Here is a 21,722-nt window from a genome sequence, read left to right on the forward strand (position 1 = left end):
CTGCGCCAGTGACTGCTGCGACGATAGCCTCATCTGTTGCAACTGTATTGTCGGCAAGTAAAAATTCCTTAAGTCCCAACACATCGCCGTCACTACCGCTCACTGTGGACCAAAGTTCGGTCATTGCTGTGTCAGCAGGAGCTTTGCGACTTTTCGTGTTGCTGTCATCTCCAGCGAAGCCTGCTTTCCTGAAGCAGTACATGATGGCGGAGGAGCTTACTTCTGCCCATGCTCCAAAAATGAACTGCACTGCCATTAGGATCGAGATCAAGTGTTGAGCCGGTCTGCCCTCTAGGACAGAAATGTTGAGGTTCAGCGCGAGGCTGCTCAGAACTTACAGGGATACAGTGCCTTGAAGTAAGCAATGGCGCCTGCATTCATAGGCTGCAAGCCTGCAGTGGTGTTAGGTGGGAGGAAAAAAAACTTCCACATACGAAAGCTTCTGAGCTGTTTGGTGCGCAGTGCAATTGTTGAGTACCAATGCCACCTTCCTGCCTTTGGGCTGCATCCGATGATCAAACTCAACCAGTCACTCGTGAAAAAGTTCACGCGTCATTCGTGCTTTCCCATTATAACTGTAGCAAACCGGGATCCTTGCGGCACCACGAAAACGAGATTTCTAGATTTCCCTATGGTGAAGTCGGGCGGGGCACTTGTTGCTTCTGTCCATGTTGGCACACAAGAAAACGTTCACGCGCAATTTGCTTTGCTTGCTGCCCTTACAGGGATTGCCTTTGACAGTGTGCATCTTTGACAGTAGCATCTGGAAAAACAGCCCACTCTCGGCCTCATTGTACAAGTCCCGGTCCGCGTATGTTTCTCGGATGCAGGGCAGTGTTTCCTGAAGCCACTTCTGTCTAGTGCCTACATCAAGCGATTTTGCCTCGCCCACGACTGCCTTGTAGACTATTCCATCTCTCTCCTTGAACCATTGAATCCAACCACCATCAGGCTGGGAATTGGTGTTGCGCAGGAGGTATGCGAGGTTCTTCGCCTTCTCTGCTAAAATCGGGCCACTAATCAGCAGGTTCGCTGCACGGGGCGTTCAAGAACCACTGGTAGAGCGCCTATTCTAAGTCTTTGTAGGCCCCGTGTCGAACCCTTTTTCGGCCGTCCATTGCATCGTCAGCACTGGCAATTGTTTTCGTTCTCAATCTTGAGCGCGTTGGGGATTATTGTTAATACTGTCTGTTATGTCAGGCCGTACTTGCGGTCACCAAGTTGCACACTTTTACGCCGTCCTTGAGCTCACATGCTATGTTCCTTTTAACTTCTAGCGGTATTGCTGTTTGCTTCCTCTTGTGCGCTGTTTGTGTTGCACTTCCTGAAGGAGAAGCCTGCATTGCTGTTCACGGAAAATCCAGGGACAACAAGATCGTGGCAACGATGGTGGCACACTAGGAGAACCATGCTAGAAAGGCACGTGCACGAACGCTGCTGCACACCTGCCACAAAACATTGTAACTGCTAAGCGGGGGCCTGGACACCACGGTCAGCACATTCTCAGAATGTACTGCTCCACTGTACAGAGGCAGAGGGGGAGCACTCAAAGCTCTCCCTCAGAAAGGCTGTGCCTAGCAGTGCCTTACACCTTCTCTCCTCCTCCGCGTGAGGAAGCGCTCCGTCCTCCTCCGCACTTCCGCAGCATGCAAGATTCCCCAGAACACCCGACCAACACATTGGCTCAACGCGCTCTGGCCCGATTTTTTTTTTTTGTCTGTTGCATTGGCGTTGTCGGCGTCTCCGCGTACGTACACGCTTTTGTGGTTGCCGCATTTCCATATTTTTGTTTACTTTCAGTGACCATATTTGATTGTTATAATACGATAATGTAATATGACATCATTGTAATAAGCGGTTTATCTTACCGTAGAACGCACGGCAAACCTGACTGTGTAGTAGCTGCCCATCATTATATCGATATATTGTTAAAACTGGTATTGTTAAAAGTGGGTTTGACTGTAGTTAGTACCCGAAACACGAAACACTGTATATTCTAAGTTCTTGCTTTACTCTTCTATATCAGGCTCGTGCTAGAAAATACGAAAAAGCTGCGCCAAATTGAATTACGATTGCTACAAAGCCTGCTTAAAATGCTCTTCACTATCCCCTCTTTTTTCCTACAAAGCACAACGGTCACCTCCTTTGTGAATGTCACCTTACAGGCAGTCCCACTGTGTGAGCATATTATTCACAAGGTTAAATTGGCTAATGCTGATGCTGTCAGAGCAGTCTGGGAAAGTACCTGATAATTACAGATCTCGCAAGATTGGTTAAGGTTCTAGAGGTGGGAAGGGATTAAAGCATTATGGTCATCACCATCATCTGTATGTTGTCAAGAACATTATAGGCAAGTGCTAGAAAGTTTACAGTACTATTATTTTTATGCTCAACGTCATGAGAATGCACAGACCGTTGTCACTGGAGATTGTAAACAAGATTGTTGATGGCTCATTTTCCAGACGTCCCTCTCTGACCATAATTGTGTATTGTCACTCTTCTTACAAAATAGATTGTGAAAACAATTGTCTGTACATCTGCAAGACAAATTGTCACATTACATTAAGGTTACCACCTATTTCTACCAATTCTTGGCATAGCGGGAGGAAAATTACGAGTTTTTGTATTTTCTTAATTGTTTGCTTTTGCTTTTTCTGTTTTTGTGTGCCCAGCTAAAAACTTGGTGGGTGAGCTGAACAAGGGCATGTATGTCTTGATGAGCGGCCTTGACTACGAGCGCCTGATTCTGGCTTCTGGACCAATCGGGTGAGCTGGATTTGGGAACAGGGATTTGCATAGTTTTGTTTATTGGGTCTGTGCCAGATTGTGCAGAGTGTTCTAGTGCAGGGCTCTTGGGTCAACTAACGCCACCTGGACATCCACCTAGTCCGCGGTGAAACATGCCCAAACAATGTATAACTGGCAGCTGGTGGCTGAAGGTGTAAGTGGTGTGGTATAAAACGGCGCAAACTTGGAATACAGACTAAACAGCTACTTGCTGTTCCATCCTTTCCATCTCTGTTCTGAGCACTGCCTTTTATTTCACTTATGGGGCATGCCAGGCAGGTAATCTAGCTTCCTTCACGGTTTTTTGAAGTGGAACTGCTAATTTAACTTGGTCTTAGAGTCAGCAGTGGGTTGGGTTGTCTAGACATGAATGGACATCTCTGGAGAGTTGGTCAGTCAGGTGATTATGTTGTGTAAAGTCCTTCCATAAAGTAAGGCAGTATTGAAAGTGCACTGTACAGGGCATCAAGACTTCAGTGTTGAAAACATGGGGAAAACCGTACGCTCCTTATGGTAATTGTCATTTGCATTTGTCTAATGGTTAAAACAAAACCACAGTCTAAGTACTAGTTAAATTTATAAAATTACGCCTTTTTTCTGATAACAGTGTCTGGTCAGGTCAAGAGTCCTAAAGGCCAGGAAAGAGGTAAATTGTGGAAAGATTTACTGCAGTCACAGTAATTTGAAATTATCCTATAGCATGCTTCTATTGCTTTTGCAGCAAAGGAACGGGCACAAGTTCAGGTTTAGCTTAATGCTGAGAATTTATAAATGAAAGCATTATTCAAAGCATGTGAGGCACAACTCTGTATTGATGTGGCATGATATTATTGTGGTAGATGGTGAAGGCATGTTTGATTACCATAGTACTTTATGTGTAAACATACAAGATGTTTACATAACTCAAACGAAGGATTAAAAAACTGTGTGCCACAGCTGGGTAAAACCGACGGGATATTGTTTCCTGCTACTCCTCAGAGTATGGCAGTCCTCGTGTGCACGTTAAAACTAAAGTGTGTCTCTTTTTTAATAAGGACATATTTCCTTTTTGCATTTTGGAGCTTATTGAAAATGTGTGCAGATTGTTCGATACAGCTTCATGGTGATCATTATAAGAAATCGCGTGCCCAAGAAGAAATGCAGGTGTGTTCGGAAGGTGCATTGATAGCATGGCTTAAGTGGCCTCTCCTCTTTGTTCATGCATGATTGAAGGCTTAAAATAACCATATTGTAATGTACAGTCTGGTTGCTGAAAGGAATATGAAGCAGATGGTTACAGCGGGCTTTAAAGATAACCATTTTGAGCTCTTGCAAGTTCATATGTATGCATCTCTGGGATTGTCAAAGCAACTGTTTGGTATTCATACCTCATGACCTTGTTGGTTGGTTGGCTTGTGGGGTTTAACTTCCCAAGTGACTCAGGCTATGAGAGACGCCGTAGTGGAGGACTCCGGAAATTTCGACCACCTGGGATTCTTTAGCTTGCACTGACATCGCACAGCACACGGGCACCTTGCTTTTCACCTCCATCGAAAAGCGGCCGCCGAGGCTGGGACCCGATCCCGCGTCCTTGGGAACAGTAGTCGAGCGCCGTAACTATTGCGCTACCCTAGTGGGGTCATGACTTTGTACTTGCTCATGGTTCTCAAGTTATAAATTGTTTCTGCGTCACTTCCAACAAGTGTCCTTGCAGTAAATTTGTGAGTTGAATTTAAGTTTCATTTGAAATTAAGCACCTGTTGTGTTGTATGCTTTGTGTGCTGATGTTGGAGAACCTGAGTGACCCCCCAACCAACGGTTATAGTGGCAGTAACTACTTTTGGGTAAAGCTGATATAGGGGTTTTCATGCATGACCATACATGTTGGCCATGAATACGGTTTGAAGGCTAGTTGCCTCAGTTTTGGATGCAGCACCAAGACACACATGGCATGCAGTGATTAACTGGAACTGGTGCCATTTAGGTATCCATTTAGTACTTACCTACGTAGCCTGACAAGGCTTTTATCACAGCCGTGGAATGCCTTTCACTAGCGGCCAGTGGTAGAGATTAGTCAGTTTTAGCCTCTGATTCCATTGGGTGGCAGTGGTTTTGCCGCATATTGCTCCGCCTGGCGGCCCAGGTCTACTGTCACTGCGCACTACCTTCCATAACTCGGTTGTGTCAGCTGGACAAGAGGGCACTTAACTAGACAGTGCACGACATGCAGAATTGCCCTGCCTGTCAGGCTAGATCCCCTGCTGTTATTAATTGCCACCACGTCATCGCTACCACGCCAGCTGCGGTACATGAAGGAAGGCGTCTAAACGCGGCCACTTTATCACTCGTGCCAGTGCTGCTCCTGTGCTCACAGTGTGGGCTAGTGAAGACCCCCCCCCCCCCCCCCTTTTTTTTTTTTTTCGTTTTTGCCTGATTTGTGTTTCTCGCTTGGCGTTTATTCGCGTGCACCCCTGTGAGAATGAGTAAGTAGCGAAGAGGTCAGTCTTTCTTGTCGCCTTGTCTGCAACAAAACTATACATCGTGATGGAGTCCACGGGCAGCGCTTTACGAAATGCTGTAATGTAGATTGGCTCATTAGCGGTCTTTTTTTTTATCTTTCACCCTCCTTTCATTCATGCTTTTCTTTGTCCCTGTGGCGTAGAGGAGTTTCCCTTCTAATAGATAATTATGTTGGTTTAAAGCAGTTGCTGTGAGAGTAGCACAGGAGCATGCACCCATAGATTTAATGCACTGCACACCTGTGGAGGGGGGCTTGCTTCCCCTCGCCGCTCCCTCTCTGTGGACAGCCACGCAGCTGCTCCGCACGGAGACATCGGGCGACGTTCAGAACGTCTTGCGCACGCAGTAACTATTGCAACCAACAGTTACGGAGGCCAAAGAGTCTCAGGAATTTTAGATAACTGTGTTGCTGTCGCTGACAGCAAGTAAGAAAGTTGGCTAAACTTAGTTTTAACAGCTGGTCGGCGTGAGCCAGTGGCTGCTTCGCACGTGCTCCTGCGTGGCCCTCCTAGCACAAACCTCATCCGAGGCTGCATTTCCGAAAACTGGAAGTTAGCCGTGTACCCGTTGTCGCTGGCGCCGGTCGCTGCGGCGAGGCTTCAGTCACCCGCGAGCGCAACTGAGTACTGAGGCGTGTCTGCGCCGACGTCGAAGAGCGTGACTGTGGTATGGCGCAGGCGCCATCTGCGTGGATGCTTAGTGTTGGTTTTTCGCTTATTTCACTTTCTGGGCCATCCACAGAGGGAATCTTGGCTGAGCTTTCTGTCAGCGAGTGCATCCGTTTCTGAGCGGCAGCCGCTCTGAGGGAAACATGGAACTGATTAGACGCATGAATTAGTGGTCGATGGCCATCGCGGCTCCCATTGCGCGTGGCAGCCGCGCATGAAGTTTCCACAACTAGGGATGCTCAATGTAAACGCACTGCGCTTCCATAAGCAGCCTTGTCACAACTAGCTTGGTAGCGTGCCTGATAGCTTCGAGATTCAGACCTCATTAGATGCGTCATTGGCAAGGTCAAAGTCATTGGCCTCATTGAGAAGAAAACTCTGCCTCTTTCCCATTAGATGACGTGACGTCATGAACTGCGTAATCTGTACTGGGTTGTGGTGGCAGCTCCACGGCAAGTGGGCGAGGCTGCCAGCCCGGACTCCAGCTGCTTTTGTAATGTGCATGTCCAGCATCTGGGCCTATGCTGTTAACATGCAGCGAGAAGCAGGGGCGTCGAGTATAGTGGGGAATCTCTGCACGCTTGGGCAAGGCTCTGCTATCGCATTAAAACACGTAATGTGATTTGGTGCCCCCCCCCCCCCCCCCCCCTCCCTCCTTAATGGAATGTGAAAGGGGTTTCTCCTGTATTATTATTTTTAATAAAAAGTTTAAGACTGTATTCTTTTCACATAATTTCTGCCTTAGTAAGATGCCTAGATTTCCAGAACATAGTTGAGAATGAGAAGTGATACTCCCCCTATTGCTTACCCTTGCTTTCAACAAATGTCTACCACAAGAATTTCTGGGCAGAACCCTGTAGGCACACATCATAATGAGATATTGCGTGCAAAAAAAAAAAGTTTCTCGGTCCATATATTTGTTTACTTGGTACACTGTCTTGCAAGTTTGATTTCCTTGGTTGGTTCTAGAGTGATATTTATGACACTAGAAAAATAAAGAGGACAGAGAGCCCGGGGTAAATTAAATAGGTTTGATTATTTCCTGCAGAAAAGCTAACTTTATCAAGCTGAAGAGTGTCAAGTTTTAAAGCTTCAGTTATGTCATTGAACCTAATGTGATCATAGTAGAAGCAGTAGTTTCGCACACAGTCTATCTTGAACATTGTGATTGATCCTTAATAAGATTGTGTCTAAATTTTTTCACCTTTTCCTTTTATTTTTTCTAGCATAATGCAAGCTTGCTGCGACGTTGCCTTCGACTATGTACACACTCGCAAACAATTTGGCCAGCCCATTGGCACATTTCAGGTGGGTTGCAATATTTATGTGGAAATTTGTTTTTCATATGCTCATGTTTGGATGGTGAATTTATGACTTTACCTTCATAGTAAATGGAGGATGCAAAAGGATGCTATCCATTCATTATTACAGTGCAAAGACGGCACGGAACAAGAGGAGGACACTGGGCCTCCTCTTGTTCCCAACTCGCCCAAAATGTTGTAAAAGGATGCTACTTGACAATTGGTAAAGCCTCTAGTAGATACAATAATCTTTGAATGCTAATTTAGTTGCACATTTTAGAGCCCACAGAGTGTACGTTTACATTTCAGTCTTTTTATTTTTTTTTGTCTTGAATTAGTTTAGAAGTTGTCTTATATATATCTTTTTTCTTTTTCCTCATTTTTCTTTTGACCCGGTTAGCCGCCAACCCCGTGCTGTACTCATCACGGGAGTTTGTACCAATATCGCCAACTATGAGTCACCCTTATGTGGCCCGATGTTGCACTGCTTTTGCCACCTAAGATGAGTTGTCAATTTTATTGGTTGCAATTTTGAGCCCTAGAGGGCAGTAGTTGTCTATGAAAAACTGCATTTTGAGCCTTTTGCATGTGTTTTAAGCCTGGCAACAACCATTTCATAATGGCGCTACACATAAAGAATGCCGGTGGCGGCGATGTTTTCAAAAAAAGAGCTGGCAATAAAAAAATTGCACTAATGTCAGAAAAGCAGAAGCCACTTTTTACAGTCAGCCTGTTTCCTCTTTGCTGAGTTTTTCGTTACCCAAAGCACTACAAATCACTCAATTATGAAGTAGTAGTACTACAAAAGTGGCACAGCTTCTCTACTGGAACAAGAAGTTGTCTACTTACCTGTTACCTGGAGGGCCTCTTTTTATTTTTTGTTAAACCCATGCTTGGGACCTAGGCAGTTGGACAACCATACAAGCGGTCTGCAGAATTATGGCAAAACAATGTGTACCATAACAGTCGCCGGTGTCGGCAGGGGCGGTGTGTTTGAGCCATGTTTTCATGCTACTTTGAACGGATCATGCTCATGGCGTTGTATATTTTGTTGCTTTTTTTCCTTCTCTGTAATCATATAATAACATTACCTGGGTTTAGTGTATAGTGGAATTTCAATTTGCGAACATTGCCATTTTTTTGCCTGCTGCTGTAGCTGTAAAGTCACAGGATGCTCTTACTGTCCTCAAGTAGGACTGGTCGGGTATTACATTGTTTTTGTGGCTCAGTTATTGAGGTTACGACATGGTAGTGGGAAAGCAGTAAAAGAAAAATATATACAAAATACGGTATTCTACGAGCTGTGTAGCAGGATTTATACTAATTATGTACTGCAATATTAACAGGCAAGTTTAGAGGGCAGGAAAAAAAGCACTTCTTATATAGGCTTCCAAAGCACCGTCTAGCGGCGCTGCTGCTCCTGACAGGGAGCGCCATCTCTGACAGAAAAATAGAAACTGGGGATAAACTTGGTGGCACCAACTAGGCATCCCGTGCAAGTTTCCTCCTTTCGCTCGCTTCCGCGCGCGTGCAGACGTCTCGCGCTGCTTTTGTCGCGCGGACAGAAAAGCACGCACTGGACGCCGCCGCCTCAGCTCGATCGCTGCCTTCACGGCGTGCGCCGCGCGCTTTCTCTCGCATGAGCACGCGCCTTGACGCGCCCCCGCAGGCGCACCGCGACATGCCACCTGCATTCCGGTTTTATTGGGCAACCTGACGCGTATTTTCATGAAGGATACTTAATTATAGGCGGGAAACTTTTTATTCACGTCTGCACTGTAGAGCAGACAACAGACGGGGATGAGTAAATATTGATGGTGATTGCGTCCTACGTTAGCAAAAAACGTAGGAAGTGCATCTAGAGGTAAGTCCGCTATGTAATTATATTGTCGTATATAATATGTTTAAAAACTGCTTAAGTATCATCAGTACTGTGAAATAAAGTGGCCCGCTTGTTGACCATTGTTTTGGCCTGTTGCATGCGATCTATATACGGATTTCTTATTTTATTATTACGACGTTACCAAAGGAAATCTTGCAGTAGAAGAATAAGTATGTAGTCCGAAGGTGTTTCTTCAAAGACAAGAACGCTAGCAATCTCATAAGCACATGCGTGCTCCGTGCGCTGCACGCGACATAACCGGCTTGCTGGCTAGGGAGGCAGGTGAAATCCAAGGTTGTACTACGTAGTGTTTTATTTCGGTTCTTATTAAATGATTGTGCTTCATTTATAATATTTGGTTTGCACTCATGAACCCTGTGACGCGAATGGGGTGCTCCGTGCGAGTAGTGTCAGTCGAGCCATAGCTAGGATCACTTTTGTACTGCACTTCTGACATATCTTCGTTAATAATAATAATAATAATAATAATAATAATAATAATAATAATAATAATAATATTGGTTCACTTATTGGCCAATTAGCGAAAATCTGTAAAAGCGTCTCAGCAAGGCATGTTTTCCAACACCATCCCCACCCCCGAAAAAAAAAAAAGGCCTCGTTCCTAGATATTTTCTTGGTCAATCTAAAAATGAAAAGGCAGCTGTGGACACTTAGAGCACATTCACACATCAGTCTCGATCGCGGACGTTGCATCAGTTGATTTGGTTGCTTTCAGAGCACCCACAAAGCAGGGAGAGAGCACAGAAAATCGCCGAAACTAGACACGCGGGGAGCGAAGAGCAGGATAATCTTCCACCCTCTCCAGTTTTTATGCATGGTGTTAAACCACTGTACTTTTTTGATGCCTCTCCAAGCCGTCTTTGTCAACTGTCAACATTTCTGAGTTTACAAAGAAAGGGGAAATTTGCTCTTTTCGTTTCCACAAAGAACGCGAGACTTCCAGAACGCTGTCATGCGGTTGGAAAACAGGTCTCGCGAACACGCTCGCTTCCAAAGAAAACTGCGAATTTACACGTGAGCCTCGTCTTTTGGTGCCTTGCCTACTATTGTGGCTTCCCATGACACAGTGCTACTTAGTACATCCGTTTCACATCAGCGGAAGCGTTTTGTATAGCCAAATAACCACCAGGCGCAACGCGATCGCCGCGCGTGCAAAGGAAGCTAGCGGAGCGTCTGCTCCGGCGAAGCCCCATCGTTTCACATTTCGCCACCACGCCAGGAATGCGGCGCTGCCGTCGCGCAGCGAAACTTGAGCTTGGGCTCCCTATAGTCATTTGTTCTCGAGAATGTTTTCTTTTGTTGTTTAATTCATGAAATAATAGAGGTTTTATTTGTTTGATTTCTCCCCCCATTTCATACTTTTTTCCATCCGTTCTATGTTCTGCTCATAAGTCCATTCTTGCTTAAAGAACAGCACCAAGAACAAGTAGAAAACACACGGAAGAAAGAATGGACATGGGCTCTGTTTTATAAGCATGCAGTACTAACTAGCCTGGCATCTCGCACTTGTGTCTGTCCTTGGCTTTGCTTGTTATATATAAGAACAGGGACAGAGGCTCCATTTTCCCGCACAGTGCTTGAACAATGCATATGTTGTTATATTTCAGCTGCTGCAAGGCAAGATTGCTGACATGTACACAACGCTCAATGCCTGCCGTGCATACTTGTACAGCACGGCCAGGGCTGTGGACCAGGGTCATGTCCTCTCCAAGGTGAGCCAGCCATTATTTAAGTGGCAGTTTTCGCCTAAGTAACTTTATTGTTTACCCGTTTACCAATTTTTGAAGGTCTTGCTAATACCAAATTTGTGTGCCTAAAAGCCAAAAGGTTGACTGGCATCGTGGCTTGTGCTCTCTAATGGCAATTTTCACTGGTTGCGCCAAATCAGGTTTTCTTGCTTCAGGACGGCGGTTTAGAATTCCACTTGTCAACTAATGTAGGTTGCGTGTATTGTGCTGGTTGTTTGAAGCATCTTGGAGTGCTCTAGCTCGACCTGCCAGCCAGAGTCGGATCTCGCCGCAAGTTCTAGTCAGCGATGCCGTCACTTTTGGAGATCGCAGAATTTTTTTGGCTGTTTTAGTGGTTTAAGAAGTGTCAGTAGACGACACTGGGCATCGCCATTTTTTTGTGTGCATGTATCGAAGTGCATCCATCGGAAAACATCTGCAGTGTCAAAAGTGTGCGGAAGCAAATTTGCAGAGTTGCCATGCTGCTGTCTATGTATCAGTCGCAGCACATTTTGGTGCTAGGATGCGACTTCAACTTCCGGAACTGGTTCAGCATTACTTCCGCTGTGCGCTCTGCATGTTCTGCTGGTCGGCCAAGGTTGATTCGACCTGCAGGAATTTAGGTCGCTGCGTTCCGATTCGGGTGCCCAGCTCCAATCAGCCGGTGGAAATCAGCCTAAAATGGCGTATGTTCGGCCGGCATCGTTGGTGTGAGCTGATGGTGTCTGTCGTGGTTATTGGGGATTCACTGTAATGCTCTTGTCTAATGGCTTGTGCGTATTTCATTGGTGTCAATGATGCAGGAAGTACAGGTCTTTCTGATATGAAAGGGAACAACCAGTTTTCCTGAAAGGATGAATTTTTTTTTGTTATTTCCCTGCTGAAATTGAAAATGACTTTTTGACATTATACACCAAGAGAAAAACTCGTTAAAAAAAAGGGGGGGAAGTTTGATTGTGCAGTCATGCCTACCGTAAAATCCGACCTAATCACCTCCTCTTGTGGGAGCGGCCTCCTGCTTTTTTGTGCGACTCTCGCATTTCGACACAATACCAAGCAAGCGCCCTCCCTTCTCCCACTGCAAGTCCTAAGAAAAAAATTTTTTCTTTTTGAGATCTTTGAGTGTACGCGTGTATCCAAGCCAGCATGGGTGCGTTCTAGCCCGCTCCACCTCTCTGCTATTTCTTTACTTGTCTCCTTCAAGGACAGTTGCGCCTTGCGTGCAGTATGCATTCTTACCTGTTGCAAAAGACGATAGAGGTCTACCAGAGGCAGGCTGAGTGCGAAGAAAGTGTATTGAATGTCTTGCGAGTTCAAGTCGAAAAAGTCTGTGAATGACACTAGAAGTACAAAGCCGTGCGCTCTCAGCAGGCTGAGGATGGCGAGCTGCGTGATCGGCGCGTCAGTATTGGTGCCATGTTCCCGAAGACTGTGACGAGCTGAGGAACAAATGCTTTGACCATATTATTGGGTCAGACTCCAACGAACACTTCTACAATTTTTACAGTTACCAAAAAAACAAACAAAGGACACAATAAAGCAGTCTTCACAGATTAGTTTCACTAAACCAGTGCAGACTGCGTGGCACACTTTCAGTGGCCGCCACCTTCATCAGTCGCCATCTTGAATACTTGTATGGAGCCGAGTAAGGACTCCCCTCATGTTATTTTGCTCGATTTTACTTGTGAGCAGAGGGGGACGCTTTCTCAGTATTTTATGGTAATTATAAAGTAATCATTAATTGAATGCTCAAACATTATTCCATTTCATATTGCAAGGACTGGTCCATTTTGTGTTGTTTTAAAGTTTCTTTAAAATGCATACATTATACTCAGTTGAGCACTTGTCTCAGAGGCATTATTTGGGCAAGAAGAGTAAAAAATAAATTTTGAAATTAACTCTTCTGCGTGCATTAAGAACTGCATCCCTTGTCAGTTTTATGCATGTTTACAAAAATGGCTTTTTGGTATGGTTCAATATTCAGGTATATAGTATTCTCCATCAGCTTGGAATAAATGGTTGAGCATCAGGCACAGGTCCTTGCAAAATCACTACGAGTTTGATGTCACAGTCAACCTTAATGTATATTTAGTTTGCTGAGTTTGAGAGTACAAGGCATTACCTTCACTGTATTGCAGCTGTATATTAGTACTTTGGTGTGACTATTGATTTGTAACGTGCCGCCAGTGGCATTGACCGTCTTCTAGTAACTCGCTGCTTAGTACACGTATTTGTGTGCCAAAAGAGCCGAATGCTCAGTCATTGCTTTGGTGATTGCAGCCCTTTGTAATGATGTTCTTAGAACCAGCACTTATGAGGCATGTCCAAAAAGTATTGCCCCTCGTTTTAAGGCAATGACATTTAAGGTCCTGTTACTCAGAAAAGCAGACTTTGTGAGCGAAAAATCACAGGCATAGCTCTGGCAAGTGTTTGCTGGTGATTCTTTGATGGTTTGCGCAACTGAGACCACATCACATCAGAAAGAAGGCAGAAGCTGCCAACTCGGGTGGCTCATTTGAGGTGGGAAGGTGGAATAAGAGCCAACCTTCCAGTGCTCCTGAACAGAGTCAGGCACGCTGCTCCTAGGCCATGCAGGCACGTTCATGCAGTTTTGTTAAAGCGGGACTTCATATGTTGGGTGGTCACTTACATTATCGTGTCATATCCTTAAAGATGAGGCTTAAGTGTCTCCCCATCATTACGATTTTTTTTTTCTCAAATGCACTTTGTTCAAAATGTATGAAATTCACAATTGTTATAGCCATATATCTGCCAGACCTGTATTAGTTTTTAGTGTGACCTAAGCCATGTTGTATGGATTTATGCCACTGGTGAACACTGACGTACATGCCTCTTTTGTACCGGCTTTTAAAGCGGTAGTGTTAAAGGTCCCATTTGATAAGAAGACTGGTTTCATCATGACTAGAAAATTCTGAATGATCAAGTGGAGTCATGATGTTGTTGTGGTGCTACATGTAATGATGTTGCTTAAAAGAAAAAAAATGTATGGTTAACCCTTTCTAGAAGAGCAGGAAGTGTTTCTCCTACTAGCCTCAAGGGCTGGCAAATGGACAAATGCACCTATATTCCACATTTTTGCATACTGAATACTGAAGTATAAAGCTAACCATTCAGCTTATTTTTATCTTTCACTAATAGGCCTTCTTGGTTTTCTGTCCATTTCTACAAGTGCGAGTGTAGAGTTCGACAAGAGCCATTTTGGCAGGAGAAAATGGATTTGAAAAATTGCGCACATTTTTGGTCTTTTCGATCAGTCAACTGCCTTGTAATAGTTCAAGATATTTTTTATTGAAATGCAAGTTTTTTTTTTTTTTTATCTTGGAAAGCTCGAGGTGCAGGTATATACCACATCTCAGGCATTTTTACAGGGTTATTGATGCTAAGGTTTAACCCTTTTTTCCTACAAAACCAGTGATCAAAATGGCTTGAAAGATGTGTCATCCAGTTTCTAGAGCCATACCGACTGCAGCTTTACTATTTCAGTGCCTCGGAGGTATGCATGCAGCTTATGACCTATAAATAGCTAATTGGTTTGTGTATTATAGAGTCGAACCCGGATATATCGAACTCGAAGGGGATCGCGAAATAGTTCGATATGTTGATAATTCGATATACAGAAATCGGCATGGGATGGCACTTACGATGCGAAAAAACGATACTGTATTTGTCGCGTAATCAACACACTCCATAATGAACCCACCCTCCACTTTTGCAATCGAGAATTTGGAAAAAAAAAAAAGGCGTTAAGGCCAGCTCACTCACATACAAGCGATTAAGCGATCTCAGCGACGAGCCGCAGCGACAGAGCAAAAAATTACCAACTTGACAGCAAAACATTTCCAATTTGTTGGAACTGCGGGCGGCAGCTCAAAACAAGGTTTCTGTGTCGCCGCTGCAGAAATCGTCAGCGTTATCTCTTGCATGTCGCACTCCGTTTCGTTCGTCTCATCCACAGCTCGTTTCTTGGCAACGTGCCAAGATGCTGCGCAGGGATGGCGTGTTTATCTTTTGATAGCTCCTGCGGCGGCGGGGAGCGAACTTGGCAGACTGCCCGTGATGGCTTGATTGCACAAGCCTGGTTCGATTTATCACGCCGCGCTTGGGACGGGGGCGTAGTCTACTGCCACAAAATCATTGGAAAGCGTGATAAAAGTAGCTGCAAATGCTGTTTGAAGCGAAAAATGCTAAAAGCCGGTGTCATGATAGCAGCTGACCCCGTGCTTTCGTTGATTCTTACATGCAAGGATAAACAACTCCTGGAAGAAAAAAAGAAAAAAAAATGCGGCTTCGTAACGCCATATCTTACACTACGCCACGCGTACATCACAAGGATAAGAACAAACGACGCTCGCAAAAAAAAAAAAAAAAAAGATCTGCCGCTTCTTAACTTCCGCAGGTGCCATAGCCAGGTCAGCCGCCGTGCGCAGAGGGTTCGCAACACACGTTGGAGAAAGCGTCTGATGTTCTGTCTAAAAACGGGCTGAGCTGGCGTGGCGCATGCGTAGCGCGTGCTACTGCGAACGAAGGCCGGGAAAGGGGAAGGAGAGAGATAGCTTGGCAAAAGAATGGGCACACCCTTGCGCTTCGCTCTATCGCGTTTTTTCTCCTCTCGTTCCCACCGGTTCTCTCTGGTTCATTCACGCACATAGCTTGCAAACGTCACGTGCTGGCGTGCGGGAAACGATAACCGCAGATGCGCGCGCCTTTGGGGAATGGGCGCGGCGCTGCCCTAGCCGAACTGTCCCCTCTCATTCCTTCCGCCCGTGGCTTGAAAACGTCACGCGGCAAGCGGCCGAGGGTGATGCGATCTCTTTGGGGAAGGCACACTTTCCAGTGCGTGGTGTGGAGTTCGATATATCGAACGACCGGTGAAATTGAGTTCGATATATGACGCGGCTTTCCTATACTGTTACATGGGATTTTCAAGGGGATATTCCGTGAGTTCGATATAACCAAAATTCGATATATCCGGGTTCGACTGTATAACCTCAGACCTTTCAGTTGTGAGTCAGACAAGCTAGCCCTACACCATTGAGGTACATTTGGTTATCTTGGTTAAAAAGTGGTATGTTAAGGCAACAAGCATGTTGATGTCCAAATACTAGGCTGCACCAAGGGACACCCAAACAGCAGTAAAAATCCTGTAATGTTCTCGCGTCATACTTTTAAGTGAACTTGCGTTTCCCAAGTTTTTATTCTCTGGGGTAACCATGTCCTCACGACGTGAGTGACGCTGTCTGATTTCTCGTATCTGGAACAGCGAAGTGCAGAGGAGAAAATCAGATAGTGCCAAGTCAGGACTGCGATAATAACAGGGCAGTGCAGTTTAAACAAATTTAGAATAGTCGCTTCTTGTGGCTTCAGGCTGGTGTCAGCATCGTTACCCATTTGGGCACCATGAAGGAAAAGAACTGATATACTAGTACTTTGTTACAAAGTAGGCATGCATGCCCTTGTTCACGAAGCATATATGTTGACCAAAATGACATAGGAAAAATAATATTGGGCGCGAGGACATACCGTAGCGCCACCTCTCGGAAGTGCCCGTGCGACGAACTAAGTGGGATAACACGCGTTGAACGGCTGCTGTAGGATGCTCTCCTAGGCAGTTCAGTTGCGCGTTAATATTACATACATTTAATTATTTAATATGCACCTCGGTCTGGGCATGTATAAGCTTATTTTGAGGTATTAGACCCACTCATTCGGCAAAAAAAAGCACTTTACCGAATCAGAGTTATCGAAGTTGGCGAACTTTACTGCTACGACGACGCACACCGGCTGCAGCATTGCTGCAGTTACGAAAAAAAAAAAAAAAGAAAACTGAAGCTGCCACACAACCAGTCAGATTTAAAAGGTCACTGAACAGGTAATAGGATTCCTCTGCAAGATCAGAGGACTGTCAGGAGCCTGACAGAGACTGAGCGCCTTCGCATAGCGCCGGCGGAAGCGGCACCGTTCGCCTGCTAACTTGAAACAGACAAATTTGACTGTGGTGATGACATGGATTAATTTTTTAACAGGTGTGAAGACATGCATTCCACGTAGCAAATTCTTGCGCAGTGAATACCGTCATTGGCACTCTTGGGTAGAGCAAATGTTTGTTTTCCCCGCGCACAGTAGATTTTTTTTTTTTTACCCACACCTCGACTCAATCAGCACATTACAATATTCATGCAATGCTCTTTCATTTGTTCACGGACTCTGTCATTTGAAACTACTGCAGCACTGCAGACGCTACCTGAGACAACTCACCATTCATACCATTGCCCGAGGCGGCAGAATCTTCTAGTTCACTTCAGTGAAACCTACATGTCAACACGTTCATTTAGAATAATTTGAGACCTTCCGGCTTTCGCATGATCCTTCCTTTATTTGGAAGCGTGCTGCTCCAGGAAGAAGCCAGAATCGTTTCCATCCTTCCAGCAATATAGTATCATTACTATTCACAAGTGATAAGTGCAAATTAAAACGTGCGTGCCATTTCTTCTGCTGCTCACCGAACTGTTTAGCGCAAACTCCATGGACGAAATCTTGCTTGCTGAAATGTCTGATGCATCGTGAGAATGATCACTCGATCGTTTTTTTGCCCATTCAAATCTTGAATAATGAAGATTCTGTGGGCTTATGTTTCGGGTAGCAATGGGAGCTTGCACCGGGTTACCTCGCTTACCTCCGAGTACAGAGCAGTAACGGACCATAACAGCTTAAACAAACTTCAGCAGCCTCAGTAACGATGCAAGACCAAAAAGTGTAAGGCTGGCACTATTTATCGACCAAAACTACATATATAAACACGACTATTAGCTTTTAAAATGCACAAATTCAATCGAGCATCTGCTTCAGCAGCAGTAAGAGGAGTCACGTGATCCCACTTACTCCCCTATGTCGACACTAGCGCCGTTCGCTCCAGTGGTGGCGCTCGCGCCCAATAGAATGTGCAGGTCTGTGGCTGTAATATATTTGTGAATTTCATAAATTTTGAATAAATAGCATTCGAGAAAAAAAAATGAGGGCCTTTTACTTTTTGGACACCTTTCGTGAGAATTTAAAAGCCATTCAGGAACAAGAATTATGGTAAACTGTTTATGGTTGCTTGCTTGCACTAAGTTATGACTGGTCACATATGACTGGTACTGTATTATTGATACTGTGACATAAAATCTACGCTTTTTTTTTTTGTTTTAATATATGGTTATAGGTAACATGAAGGCTAATACATAAAGGCAGTCTATTTGCGGAGTCTAAAGTAGTTTCACTTGAGCTGTGGATGGTATATGCCAGTAATTGGTCCTGATAGGATAAGTTAAGCTGCATGCATCAAAAAAAGGAATATCATTAATTTGGGTGCAAATGAAATCAATTCTCATACGAAAATTTGAATTGCACGCCATTGACTGGTTCGTTGGTGGTAGCTTTCCTTGTTGAGTGGTTAGCAATGTGAAAAGAATTACTATAGGAACCTTGCGTTGCCCAGGGGACATTGCGAAAATGGTGCTAAAAAGTGCCCCCTAGGCGCCTGCTGGGTAGTACAAATCCCCAGCGTCTGCATTCGAATGCATGGAGTCAATATGGATTCACCGCTTTAATTTCTATTATGTATGAATTACAACGAATTTAAGGCGCTGAAAATTCTTTTAGGGCTGTCATGACGTAAACAAAGGCAATAAATAATCCAACGGTCAGGCATTATATGACATGCAGCAATCGGAGGCGAAGTCTCGGCGCGCGCCAGGCGAGTGTCGCGCGAATTCGTGAAGCTCTACAAAAGCTCTACACGCAGCTGAGCTGAAGCAAGTGGATTCACGAAACCGCAACACGGATAGGCAGCGTAAATAACCCCTACTAGGCACAAACAGTCCTTCTGATGGGCACTTTGAGACGGCCGTGCACGGGCCGTTGGGGTTTGCGTTCAATGTATGCATGTGAGCTTGCAAGTTGATCCTAAGCTAGTTTTTGCTTTTTATGCACAATTTAGCTGATAAGTCACTCTCGTAATGTTTGGAAATACAGTCCACATACTTTGGAAAGTCCCACAGAAAGCTGAAGCTGGGACTGCAGATACATTCGGATTGCACCGCGGCAGGCGCTTGTGTTCGTCGTTAGGGGCAGATATCAGAAGGCACGCTGACCTCGCTTCACTGCTCAACTGCTAATAGTCTTTGATTTATGTGCTTGCAGCTCTCGAGCCAGAGTTTTTGGCTGTTGGGGGCAGTGGGGACTTTGCATATTATAATTAAGAGCTCTATCAAATCAAGAATGTACGGTACATGACAGATATGCTATTGTCGGCTGCTTAGTAATTATAAATATACCCCAAACAACGTCTATTACTGTTTTCTCTTGAAAGTGAATGGCTGCTTTCATCGAGATAGCAAACGTTTTAAGTAAACTCTAGTTTATCGTCCTTACCTTTCGTTGCTTGACGCACGCACGTGCAGTTCTTACTTACACAGCTGCCGAAAACAGTAGCATAATGGACGGTTTCATTCTCGATCAGAAATAAACACGTGTATATAGCTGCACTCTATATATTTCAGCTCTGAACCGGCAGAGAGGCCAGCTTAGAGCGAACGCCGTTTCTCTAACCAGTGCATGCATGCACATGACTGCCCGTACCAATCACACCGTAGCCTCATTTCGTGCGGCTTGAAAGAAAGCAGTAGAGTTGAACAATGAAATTCTTAACTTGTCCGTGGTACCCTACGACGCAAGGAAAAAAAGCAGCGGTGACGATGTTTTGAGACGGATGGTACACGGTAAGATCAATGCCGCATGCTTTGAACATTTCGCAGCGCTTTTCTTCTTCTTTTTTTTTTCTTTTTTTTTAATGTTAGGCTATTGCTGGTTCATAATAATGTCCATGATACATGACGACTCTTTTCACGCTTACGAAGGGGCAAAAAGAAGCAAGAATCGACGTAGAAAGCTCGCGATATGCGCTGCAGCATAGGCAGAGTCGACGTTGTACTACCCAGTCAGGCTTTTCATGGCCGCCACGAGGTAGCGTCACCCTACTCAAAACTCCAGCGCAAGGTCCCTATTGCCAACCTCACAAGGACACATCACATTGGAATCTGAAACTATGGGACCATTGGCAGCTTGGTTTAATGCTAGTCAACTGGCCGCATGCAGATATGAAAGGAAGGATGTAGCGCAGTGCAAAAGCCCTACTTGCCCAGTTACGCGAAAATTCATCTCTTGATGTCAGCATTGGGAACGCTTGCTGGTGAACATAAAGATGGCCTCGCAACAGTTGTTGTTTAGCCACCGAAGCAGCGAGTGGGACAACAGCGTGCACTACAGATACCCCTGTGGGTGGGCCCTTCCCCCATACCGCTTCTGGCGTGCCATTTGCTCATGCACCAGATTTTACATCTCGAGTGTCAAAATTGTGACGCGGCCATTTTCCACACAGTTTTCCGTGTGGGTCACACCCTTTTGCTTCCCATTCACCACGCATCGATTAGTCAAGTAGGAGGCTAGTTTACAATAGGGATTTGAATTGATGACATACGTTTTATTGCAACGAAAAAAAAAAAAGTGAATAGAGTGCCTGGCATTCTGCATAATCAGCACAGCCGGAAATTTCGACCACCTTGGGTTGTTTAGCATGCACTGACATCGCACTGGACACGGGCGGCTTATTTTTCGCCTCCATCGAAAAGCGGCCACCAAGGCTGGGATTTGAGCCTGCATCCTAGGGAACAGTAGTCGAGCGCCGTAACCATTGCACCACCCCGGTGGTGCGCAGACAAAAAGAGATAAACCACAGCTTAATTGTATTTTTCCGCGGCGTCATACATATTGGCCGACATCATTGGCTGGAGGACTTCCTTTGAAGAACATCTGCCGCTTCATTCTAGAGTTGCATCAGACTGTGTAATAGGCTTATTTGTATGCCTTCATGATGGGTTATGCAGTCTCATCTGTGCATAGCAGAAGGCCAATGCCAATGTGCGTCTAGTGTGTCTCTTTGGTAACAGTAGGCACTTCAAAGCACTTGCAAATTTTTTACAATGTTTGCATATTGGACATTATTCTAGTGCCTTTCCGCAGTGAGCATAAAAAAATAACTTAGTTGCTGCAGTTTAGCTATATGTAAGCCGTTACCTAATTCTGGGTGTTTCTATGTAAAATCGAACAAAGGACGGTCGCCCTTGTATATTTATTTCAAAATTTTATATATTGTTGCCTGATGACTGGAAAGAAGGGATCTGCAATTGGGGTTTGCTGCCAAAATTTTTTTTCGAGACACAATGAATTAAAGATGACGGAAAGTTGAAGTGTCGCACTTCTTTGCTGTCTTGGCCAACTTTCATTATTAATTACACAAAATATAATAAAGTTAGCTAGCTGATTATTGTCTGACTAAATATATGCATGTTTTTATTTTTATTCAGTTCATTTTTGCTTATCTAAGTAGTGTAGATGTTCTTATAAAATCTCTCAAATTCGCCCCTGGATACAAAATTTTATCTACTTTGCAGATTTTAAAAAAGGTTTATAGCAGATCAGCAATAAATCGACAGTTATGTTCTAAGCATAGTTATCTGTCATGCAGCTAAAGCTTATATCTATATAACATTTCAATACAGAGATACGATCATGCTAATTTCAAGAAAACGGCGAACAATCAAAATTTCTGAGGACAATTAAAAATCAAACATTTTTTATATTTTTTAAACTTTGTCCACCTATTCTCCTCTACTTCAAAATCATTAAAAACATATTGTATAATTTTTTCTCTAGTAATTACAGCCACTTCAATAAGACCCTTGTACAAGGCATATCGCACCACGCAGGTATGGAGATT

The 21,722-nt window shown here is 44.6% G+C and overlaps 1 protein-coding gene across 1 annotated transcript in view; it reads left to right on the forward strand.

Moving 5' to 3' along the window:
* LOC146203015 (isovaleryl-CoA dehydrogenase, mitochondrial) overlaps window positions 1-21,722 on the forward strand; it is a 71,995-nt gene that overhangs the window by 39,252 nt on the left and 11,021 nt on the right. The window contains exons 8-10 of the mRNA XM_084588497.1: window positions 2,673-2,766; window positions 7,181-7,262; window positions 10,766-10,870. Of these exons, the coding sequence (XP_084444623.1) occupies window positions 2,673-2,766; window positions 7,181-7,262; window positions 10,766-10,870 (281 nt within the window). The remainder of the gene's footprint in view (window positions 1-2,672; window positions 2,767-7,180; window positions 7,263-10,765; window positions 10,871-21,722) is intronic.

Source organism: Amblyomma maculatum, chromosome 1 (assembly GCF_055883805.1).
Source record: "Amblyomma maculatum isolate TAMU_Amacu chromosome 1, ASM5588380v1, whole genome shotgun sequence".
In the NCBI taxonomy this organism is placed as follows: domain Eukaryota; kingdom Metazoa; phylum Arthropoda; class Arachnida; order Ixodida; family Ixodidae; genus Amblyomma; species Amblyomma maculatum.